The sequence below is a fragment of the Histoplasma capsulatum genome, genomic scaffold (genome assembly GCF_000149585.1).
Source record: "Histoplasma capsulatum NAm1 scaffold_1 genomic scaffold, whole genome shotgun sequence".
NCBI classification, from domain to species: Eukaryota; Fungi; Ascomycota; class Eurotiomycetes; order Onygenales; family Ajellomycetaceae; genus Histoplasma; species Histoplasma mississippiense.
In genome coordinates, this window is record NW_001813982.1 from 2,446,591 (window position 1) to 2,456,822 (window position 10,232).

Below are 10,232 nucleotides of genomic sequence, written 5' to 3' on the forward strand. Positions count from 1 at the left end.
CAAACACACCCATTACAAGCAAAGTCAATAATGCGCTTCAGTGAGTAAAGAGATATCAAAACACGTTCTCACAATGCCGATCTTTTCTCGACTAATTTCGGTCATCCTCCGTATAGGAGAGATTGGCTGCGCTGCTGTAAGTGATCATATTAATACCCATAATTCCCAGCGGCTACATCCACCCATCCCCTGGAAATTCCTTTACTTAACAATAGCCATCTGGATTTAGGTGGTGGCTGGCATCATTGGCCATGATCTAGCTCGCTTTGACGACGCCGATTCCTTTCCAAACGGCCGGTGGATTTATACCATCATCGTAGCAGGAATATCAATACTGCTAGGAATAATTTGGCTCATCCCCTTCTCCCAATCCTTTACATTGTGGATAGGTATGGCCCTGTACAGATATAATAACTCTTTAGCCGTTGAGCTGCCCCGCGCCTGCTGAGGGTTCTGGTTGATGCTGCAGTTTCGCACTGACCGAATAAAAATAGGTGATCTGCTCCTATCATTCGCATGGTTTGCCGCGTTTGGTGTCCTTGTGGACGTCCTCAAGAAGATGGATTGCGGACGGCCTTTCGATTGGGGCCACATTACCGACGGCGGCGTATGCTCTCGTTGGAAGGCTGTGGAGGCATTCAGCTTCGTCTCAGCAATTTTATGGCTGGTTTCTACTATCGTGGTATGTTATCCCTTTGCCCGAATTCTCTTCTTGCGTTTGTATTTCCGCCTTGCAATCGATACTAAGAGGTGAATCCGTTCCTCAGGGCGTATGGTTTACACACCGGACGCGCGATCGCCATCCCGTGGCGGCTGGAGGGCCTAGTACGTAAGTATTTCAACCTCGGCTTCCGGACTCATTATGAAAAGCTGCACCGTCATCACCTGTCATTCCCATTCTGTTTGGTTAAATACTTGAATCTATACTAAGCGAGGGACTTGTACCATAATAGTCGCCGGGGTTTCTGGGGACGCCGTCACGCTGTTTAAGAAGTCAACTTCACGCCCATCAAAATCCCTGTCGTCTAGCCAATAGACATCATGTCAACCTGGCATTCAGCTCAATATTCGTTCATTCATTTATTCGTATTTCCCTAGTACAGCACGTTCGGAACTCTCTCTTCCAGCTTGACTCACTTCTATCCCCACTCCTTTCTTGACCTTTCCTCGGATATGTTTCTGTCTCCCCGGTATTTTTGCCTGTTTTATCGTGAATGATGTGTTATGAATATATACCCCTCTCACCTCAGGGATACTTCCCCTCTGGTCATTTCCTTGTCGTATATAATTTTTAACTAGACCCCCACCGCCTACCTGTCAATTTTGAAATACATAACGTAAAATGGCTAGAGATGTTCCCGTGCACTTTACCATGACAATTTCCTTTGGCATCTTTTAGTTCGTTGCTGGGTCCTAAGGTCTATCTATGCCCAGATTTCATACTGGCCACAGCTGCTCTCCCTCAACCCAGTTTTGACCCTCAAAGAAAGTTAAATTGGCCCGACTATCTATAACCTCAAATGCAATGCGATATTTTGTTTCGTCGACTTTCCAAAAAAAAAAAAAAAAAAACATCCTAGCATAAGAAGAATAGTAAACGAGTAATTTAGAACATATTGGGATATAGAGGGGGGCAAGTTAATGTCCAGGTATATCCATGGCATTTGAACTCAACATATCCTAGACATTCGACCAGTTTAAGAATCTTTCCCATTCTTTTTCTGACTTTTGTGGCGCCCGGGAGCTGGTTGTTCCGCTGAAGGTACCATGATTCATTATTCCAGCAGGCAAGCCGATGAATGTTCCTGGTAGCTAATAGCTTTCGCGCACTGTGCATAAATCCCACCAGCAGTCGGTGCGCACCACGGCAACATACAGAGCTTCAAAACATTCGGAAATGGCGGGTTATCCTCAAGTACAGTACAAAATAGGGCCAAGAATGATGAGAAAAGACATAAATTCTTTACCCAATACGGAGTGAGACAGAACGATCTCCAGGCCGCTCCAGAAGGCGACTTTGACTATCCCGCCGCTGCGGGTGGGGGAAAACATGCTTGTGCTAACACGGTGTTCTATCCTCCCGACTCGGTTCTATGCTCATCCTCTACCTGGAGCTCCAAACTGCGTAGCACAGGATCATTCAGATTTTAAGTATCAAAGAAAGAGAAGAACAACATGGACAGAAAGAAAATGGCAAAAATACACTATCATTATGTACCATATATTAGTATAGTGAAGCGCACCGTGAAACTAGGTCTAAGCTGGATGGATGTGAAGGCTAAGCCGTAAATAACTAGCCCAGAAGACCTTAGAACAGGGCAATGGAATCGTGACATCTCCAAGAGAAGAAGAACATGAGTGTCCTCCACATGTTAGTTAGCAACAACTCTATGTCTCAGGATGATGATACAAGTGTAAATATATACATATAAAGATATAAAATCCAAAAGAAAAGACAAGAAGAAATTTCCATGCGCAAATATATGCGTGGTATGTATATTGTGAAAAATACCCAACATATAGGATTCCCCACCAAAACAAGAGGGTGCCCGACATAAATTGTCCTCCAAAAATCAAAATAAATGAAAATAAAATTAATTTGTAAAGAACGGATCCCCGAAACCAAAACGCTCAAGCAAGGCAAAAGGCGTATTGGGAATATTTAAATCGCAACGAGCAAGGGAATTAGTGCAAAAATCAGCTGTATAAGAATTAGAGTCGCGAAGCAATGCTTAGCTCTTCGCTATCTCTTTTGCGTATAGTTTTTGCACCTGACACTCACGATGTGGCTGGTGCCGCCATCCCCGATGACCATTGCGGAAAGCTTCCCGCCCTTGACACAACCTGTGTCCAGACCCTTGGTATACTTCTTCAAAACAGGAGAGCGGTGCGGATCATGACCGTATAGCACAGTTGTTGCAGCAGGAAACTGCGCCCTTTCTCCCAGCGGTGCGGATTGTCGAGATACAGCTAGCATGCTTTGGTGTTTATTGAAGAGCTGGGAAGAGAGTCATCAGTCAATATTTTCGTACAAATAGTAGCAAGTTAAGAAATACAGATAGAAGGAAGAGTAGGTGAGCTAAAGAATTTGAGAGTTGGGGTTGAGACGCACCTTTGTCCAAGAAACACCCTTGGACGATGCGCTAGGAACATGGCTAAAGATATCGATGGTCCGCATACTCATTACGGTGGAGGGATCTTGGCTTTCCAAGTCAATGCCTGGAACAAGGCCACCATGCACGACCACTACCTTACCCATGTGTTTTATAAACCCTACTTTCAACATCACAGGGCATGCGTCCAGCCATGGTTTCCTGTTCATCAGTCAATTCGTTCGCAAGGGCTCGTACGGTATTTGCAGGTTCTATGTCGTTGTCTATTTGGTCTGGCTCTTCCGCAGGAGAACGTTCACTTTTGGTTGAAGCCTCAGCCTGTATATGGCGGCGGGTAAGAAGGACACGGTCTTCATGGTTTCCTCGGACACAGGAGGCATGGAATTTGCGAGCGAGATCAACGACTCCAGTGCTCTTAGGTCCCTTCGCTATCAGGTCGCCTGTGAATATCAAATGATCTCCTTGCCCGGGGTCGAAATTGACGTTTTGTAAAAGGGTTTCCACTACGCATAGAAGGGCAAAAAGGCGAGCGTTAGAACCACGTCAAAACTTCCTTATGCACAGGCGACTATTGTGGAAGTAGATCACAATATAGGATTTTGGGAGCTCACATTCATCTAAACAGCCATGAACATCGCCTATCACAATAAGCCTCTTTTTGTGCGGGCTATCCGCAGAAGGCTCTTTCTCGCCAGGTAGCAACTTAGGATCCAACGATCTCAGATATACGAGGTCGTTGAATTTGGGCATGGAATTCAAACCAAACCAACCCCTAAGACCATCTCCAAAATTCGGGTCTAGTGCCCTTAACAGGTCATTATGCTCCCTTAAGCGAGGAGAAACCAGCTTAATCCAACTACCCAGACATATCCACAGCAGAATGAGATACACGATGATGTAACGACGGAGTCGAGGCGCACTGGCGAGGATGAGGAGGTCTTTCATGCTCGCAGGACAGTAGTTAGAGCCGCCAGCCTTCGAATTCGCCCCCAACTTGCTGTATTTTTGTTCTACGATCACCCAGACATTTGTGACATAATCGATGAGGGGCCGCTGGGACGGTCGCGGGTAGGAGGTGGAAGGCATAGGCCCAGCAATGTTTTGGAAGCCGATACTCCTGCCAGGGCTCAAAGCTTCGCGCCAAGGAGACTCCTCTGGCAATGGGGTTTCCGCGAGCGCGAAGGGCTTTTCCTCGTCTAGTATGCCGGTATAGCTGGAATTACTCTTATCAACGGGCTTCAGGCCAGGTCGGTGGATAGATTTTGACCTATATCTGAAGGAGAGTTTTGAGCCGTTAGCTGGAGCCTCCCGAGGTCATAGGGAGACATCACGTGTCATGGCTAGACGCCACTTCTCCCCCTTGTTAGCTATCATCGAGTAACCGGAGAGATGGTGAGGCAAAAGAGATATCTTATCCTCCGAGCAAGAATCATTGTCTGGGAAGTGATTCGAGGAGAGTGGATGAGTAACTTCAAGCAGACAATGCACCTCCTGTCCGAGCTGGACACAAGCGCATCTGCTTGATCAGCGTTCTGGATCCACGATCAACGCCTTTCGGGTGTACAGTATGTTCGCTAGTGATCGACGCCCTGCTACGTCGTGCGTCCTGGGCCATAGTTACAATCGAACATGGCGGTGCTGTCGGCGCTGCTGGCGAGAACTAAACATTCTCAAAACCATAGAACCTTTCCTTAACCTTAAAGCTACCATTTTCGACACAGTGTGGGTTTGGTTTTTGAATTTTGAGTTTTTTGAATATCTTTGTTTATTTTATTTACAGAGTACTTCTTCATAAATACCTCACAGACCTGCTCTGAAGTAATGCAATCCTCATCACTAACGCCTAATCCGAGCTCTCGCCCTCCCGAAACTTACAGTGGCAGTTGGTGGTGATATGGGTGACGGATTAGACTTCGTAACCACATTCGGTTACAACTCCTGGCTTGGAATTGAGTGGGGAAAGGGGTATTTAACTTTCTCACTCCGACATGTCAATATCCCACCCCTGACTTAACAAAGCTAATTGTGCTGGTGCCGAATAGACGTCCTTGCGCACGGGAACTCATCGCTGGAGATGTGAACACCTCAAAAAACAATGCCCGGAAGTTGGTACATAACTCACATCAAGCACTGGCCAAATGTGAGTTTGGATAGCATGGGGAGTGACAGGTCCCACACAATAACTTAGATTCATTGTACAGTACATGTACTTCATGCGCAAAACGCAAAAGGAGCTAGTTCAAAATTTTCCATCATATTTTATTCCAATCGGTCATCCATCGATCTGCTCAATTTATCTATATCTTTCGTAAACCTCTTGCTCGCGTATCCGCTCCTCGACTTTCCGAATTACTTTCTCATCATATAAGTCCTCGACAGCCTTACCACCTTTGAGAACTTCCCGTTCATGTCGCAGCGCTTCCTCCTTGGTCATGCAAACCAGTTCTTTCAGGTCAAGTCGCGCTCCCCTTTGCCCTTCCTGCTCCCAGAGCGGATCAGGACCAAATCCATGCTCCGGCTGCTTCCAACGCACCAACATCAGCCGTGTAGCCAAGCCGGTGACGACGCTTTTTCCTCTCCACACTTCCTCAATCAAGTAGGCGACATCATCTTTGTTAATGGGTATGCGTAGTCCGACAGGATCTTGGCCAGATTCGAATTTCGCTATGCGTTCCTCCATCCCCTGCAGTGCTCCCAAGATGCTGTCATACATCTTTTCTCGGCCTTTGGCACCCGCGTTGTACTCGTTGGGATATCCAGATATTTCACAAATAACATGGTTGGCGAGGGTATATCCAAATACAGCTGGCATCGTGCCGACGACGGGGAGTATTCGCACCCGAAAATCGGGGAGAACACCGAGTTCGCCAACCTCCCCTTTCGCAAACTCTTCCTCAGCCAGAGGCAGTAAGGCAGCCTTTCCAGGACCGGGCTTTTCGGTAGAGAAAACCACTGGAATTCCTGAGCTTACCCCAAGTGTCTTCAATCGACGCCGCGTACTTCTGGAGAGAGGATCCTCGGCGCTCAAGGAGATATCGCCTATTGCGATGCGAGTGGGGTCGGATTTACATCCTGCGCCCATGGAAGAAATGACGGGGATGTTGTGGGAATGGCAGTAGTGAAGGAGGGAGACCTTGGACGAAATGTTATCAATACAGTCCAGAACATAGTCTGGCTTCCACGTCACCTTGTCACCTTGCATGTTCCACGGGCCTAGTAAAGTATCCGCGGCGGCTTGGCTATACAGTTCATCCCGGCAGTCAAACCGGACCCAAGGCACTATTTGCTCCAGCCTCTTTCGCATGCATTGGACTTTTGGCGTGCCCACATCTGAAAGAGTTGCAACAGCATGTCGATTTAATGACGAAAGGGTGACCTGATCAAAGTCTATCAAACGGATCTGGGACACTCCAGAGCGCGCCAGGGCTGCGGCAGCATGAGAGCCGACGCCACCACATCCCACAATTATTACGAAGGAGGAACGAAGTTTTGCTAATCCATCTTCGGTAAGGAAGACGCGATTTCGAGCAAGTTGTTCTAGGATTAAATCTGTATTTGCGACAAAAAGTAAGATTAGCACTCGATCTGTGTATGTGTATGTACCAAAGAGGAAAAAAAGCGTACCATCATCATAGTCTCCTGCTTGGGCTCTTCGAGCAAGAGTAGTACCTCGTTCATCTTCTTTACTAGGGTTCGGCGGCGTTGCTAGTCCGAATCCTGTGAGCTTCAACTTAGACCAGTCAGCCTGGTGTCGCACACCGATATACTAGACATAAGAGTAGTAATTGAAGCAGAAGAGGTATTCTCATATCAACTTCTGCATTGTGGGAATCACACCTTCTGTGTTGTATACTGCTCGTCAAGTTCCGGAATGGACGCTTTCAATTTCTGTACTGCTGCTTGTCTCTTCATGGACTGATATCCAAAAATGGCACCAGCAACAGCTGCACCGGACAGAACTGCAACACCTGCCAACTGCACATAGGGAGAGTGTATCTGCCTTTGAATCCAGCCTGACATTGTTTCCAGTTTTTCCGGGATTATCCCTTTTGTCCTGTTAAAATCTTCCCGCTCGTCCTCTGAGAAAAATCCTTGTATGTAGTCTTCTCCGCGATGGCAACCTTGTACCAACTGTGGTTTATCAAACCGATAATCCATCGCTGGCGGTCAATAGAGCACTCATTTTGAATTGTAACTGTTAAAACACAAAGCAAGTCCTGTCCAAGAGGCCAAGCTTAAGCTTGAGCCTAGGCCTGACGGCATCCTATCATGTGATTTACGGGTTTATCACGTGATATTCACACTAACCTCTAGCCTCAACTTCTCGACGATGCTCTCTATCCCACTCCAAACCACCCGCGATAGGTGAGTGGAACGCCGTTGTGCTTGTTATTCACAAGCATTTTAGTTGCTGACTGTGAGTTGTCCCATTCTTCTTGGTTTCACGCGTCTCAATGATGATGACTCTCACTTGAGCTTCATGAGCAGTGCTGCTTGGCGCGTAAACAGCGATGTGTTCATCCCCTCAGTTGTGTATACGACTTAGGTGGAAGAAGCATGATAAGGCAGCCTATCAGTGATTGATAAAAGAACAGAGATCTTAGAGACATATGTTTTGCTTTTTTCCAATACCCTTAGCTATCTGGCTGCTTACCTTTCTCAGCTTCGCTTGCTTAGCAAATGACTACGTCGACTTGCCCTTGGTCTTCCCCACCCAAGCGACACAGTTGAGGTTGATTTTAATACCGTGGGGAGGTGTTCTGGGCAACGGGTTTGACAAAGAGGTACGTCTCTGTGCTTTAAAACAAAACATTGCAGACATCCAATGATCCCCGAACCACCCTGATGACAAACAAATTGCGTACTCTGAGGAAGGATGGATACCATCCTGTGCTCCGTATGTTTGCCCCACCAAGGTAACGACGTTGAGCATTGCCTGTGAGGCGTATTCACTTTATTGTAGTTTTCAATCTGATACAGAGACGGGCCATTTCCAGTACACGTTTGAATGTGTGATATCCTCAACTAACGTTTGAAATCCTGCAGTGTTTGAATTGGATTCGCACCTCGTTGAGTCAAGTCATGACAGGTACGCACGAGGTCTCTGTCCCCCCTCGATTTAGTGTGGTCATCGATTCTGTGAGGTCTTGCACAACGCCAGACTCGGAAACGTGAACTACTTGGTCACTCTGGACCTTGTGAGTTGTAACGTGCCCAGAAACGAAATTCAAGATTGATGCGGGTTCTATTCTGGTTGCTCGCTCGTTCCTCTTTCGGCAGCAATGCATTAAATTGCAAGCCAGTTTGCAGCGTGACTCGAAAGACTTCTTTCGGCGCTGGCCCCATCCCTTGATCAAGACAGAGTTTGAGTCAAGTACCATCCCGGACATTACCCGGTTACTTTCTACAAATAAGTCATTGTACATCCAGAGTTATTGGCAACCCCGAGGACACCATCGCGGACTTCGTCCAGGTGGCAGTGGCTTGAACATTTGGAATACCATGCTCTGCAGCAGTTCGCACAAATGGACTTCTCACTCGCATTAGAAAAGGTGTCTTGGAATCTACTTTGTACCCGAACTTGCTCATGGCCGCGAGTCTAACGGACTCACGAAGCCGCAATGTGGATGCGATACAGGCATATGTACACTATGCACATGGGTTCGGTAAACTTTGTATGTGATCTAAGGCCGACCCACCAGACCCCAAGTCAGCCAACTGACATGGAAAAGGTCTGTGGATAACGGTGCTGACGTCAAAGAGATTGCATAAGTACTCGCTGCCGTCTGAAAATATCGGGCATGCACGCTAAGTCCCAATGGAGAGAAAGGCGAAGCCCCACAGTTGAGCTGGTGGATTATATATGTGGGCAGTGGACTGAGGGCAAAATAGCAAGACTCTGGACTTCGCCATTTCCACCTTTGCGGGGCGGCGTTTTGAAAACTACCAAAAAAAAAAAAAAAAAAACTCCTCCCAAAACCAACACTCTCTAAACCTCTCTAAAGTCGAAGGCCCAATGACGAGATTGACAAGTGGTGATGTCTTTCAAACATCGGCAAAGTTGCAGGATATCCGGCGAAACCATGATGCAAAATGACCTTTTTTGCTTCATTGTTGTTTTACTCGCATGGAAATCTGTGAGAACCTGAGAGCTAATCTGAGGGTCTTCGCAAACTACTTTCCTTTCCTTTCCTTTCCTTTCCTTTCCTTTCCCTCCTCTCCCTTTTATTCGTTCCACGCTTTGCTTCCAGCTTTGCTTCCACATTTCGCACGCGCTTGCCCGCTCTTATCTTCGATTGTCCATTTGGACTTCTCCCCATCCCATCCACTCATAGTAAGTAGCAATCAACGCTTCATCTAAGCTCGTCGTCCTTCGATTAAAGTAGCAGTACATATATAAATAATATATATGGCATCTCAGTCTACTGTCCGCTATATACTCCCGCAGTCTAATAGATAGATGCAGTGTGCTGAACCCAGCCAGCATTCTCCAAATCGTCCGCTTAAAGCGGAAGCGGTCCTCTGTTCCAAGTGCAGGTGCAGGTGCAAGTGCAAGTGCAAGTGCAAGTGTACGTACAAACAAAGGGGTATAGAAAAGGGGGTATTTAGGGAATAATAAATAAAGCTAACTAACTACCTTCACGCCAGCTGATGTAATTAATAATGGTCATTTCATTGTCGTAGTTCTTCAAGGGTCAGGGAGGGAGAGAGAGAGAGAGAGAGAGAGAGAGAGATAAATTATTCCCTTTTTTTTCTTATCATGTGTTCATCATTTCTTTATGAGATTTGTTCATTTATGTATATACATATCTATAGATATATGCATATTCAAAAGAGTTCTTAATTGCATTTTCTCTCCAGAAAGCGAGGGTGGATAAATGTAGTAATGCAATGCAATGCAAGAGTGAATAATGCTGTTCTAATGCAAATTTCAAACTCCTGAGAAAAAGAAAAAAGAAGGAATATAAGAAACCCTTTATATATACAAAAGCAAAACCAACCGACCAAAATCAAAATCAAAAAAATAAAAATAAAACTCTTCACAAAGAAAAAATAGAATACAAAAGAAAAGAAAAAGAGATCATACCCTCTAACGCTCTAACTTCTCCCCCCCTTCAC

The 10,232-nt window shown here is 46.2% G+C and overlaps 5 protein-coding genes across 5 annotated transcripts in view; 2 read left to right on the forward strand and 3 right to left on the reverse strand.

Moving 5' to 3' along the window:
• Positions 1 to 30: 30 nt before the first annotated feature.
• HCAG_00708 (predicted protein) lies at positions 31 to 1,036 on the forward strand (the record flags this gene model as incomplete). Its single annotated transcript, XM_001543612.1, has 6 exons — positions 31 to 40; positions 117 to 136; positions 230 to 389; positions 495 to 682; positions 768 to 825; positions 954 to 1,036. 6 exons carry the CDS (start codon positions 31 to 33, stop codon positions 1,034 to 1,036), a joined length of 519 nt encoding a protein of 172 aa, XP_001543662.1.
• A 1,626-nt stretch (positions 1,037 to 2,662) lies between these two features.
• Positions 2,663 to 4,728, reverse strand: HCAG_00709 (predicted protein; the record flags this gene model as incomplete). The annotated part of the gene is made up of 6 exons (XM_001543613.1): positions 2,663 to 2,701; positions 2,783 to 2,998; positions 3,113 to 3,246; positions 3,278 to 3,616; positions 3,725 to 4,380; positions 4,595 to 4,728. The coding sequence occupies 6 exons, from the start codon at positions 4,726 to 4,728 to the stop codon at positions 2,663 to 2,665; spliced, it is 1,518 nt and encodes a 505-aa protein (XP_001543663.1).
• Positions 4,729 to 5,406: 678 nt separating this feature from the next.
• Positions 5,407 to 7,133, reverse strand: HCAG_00710 (conserved hypothetical protein; the record flags this gene model as incomplete). Its single annotated transcript, XM_001543614.1, has 3 exons — positions 5,407 to 6,662; positions 6,738 to 6,843; positions 6,951 to 7,133. The coding sequence occupies 3 exons, from the start codon at positions 7,131 to 7,133 to the stop codon at positions 5,407 to 5,409; spliced, it is 1,545 nt and encodes a 514-aa protein (XP_001543664.1).
• Positions 7,134 to 7,443: 310 nt separating this feature from the next.
• Positions 7,444 to 8,925, forward strand: HCAG_00711 (predicted protein; the record flags this gene model as incomplete). Its single annotated transcript, XM_001543615.1, has 6 exons — positions 7,444 to 7,478; positions 7,777 to 7,897; positions 7,932 to 8,010; positions 8,160 to 8,202; positions 8,661 to 8,788; positions 8,846 to 8,925. 6 exons carry the CDS (start codon positions 7,444 to 7,446, stop codon positions 8,923 to 8,925), a joined length of 486 nt encoding a protein of 161 aa, XP_001543665.1.
• A 1,028-nt stretch (positions 8,926 to 9,953) lies between these two features.
• HCAG_00712 (hypothetical protein) overlaps positions 9,954 to 10,232 on the reverse strand; it is a gene marked incomplete at both ends in the record, with an annotated part of 2,049 nt that continues 1,770 nt past the window's right edge. Inside the window, one exon of the mRNA XM_001543616.1 lies at positions 9,954 to 10,032. Coding sequence (XP_001543666.1) covers positions 9,954 to 10,032 — 79 coding nt within the window. The remainder of the gene's footprint in view (positions 10,033 to 10,232) is intronic.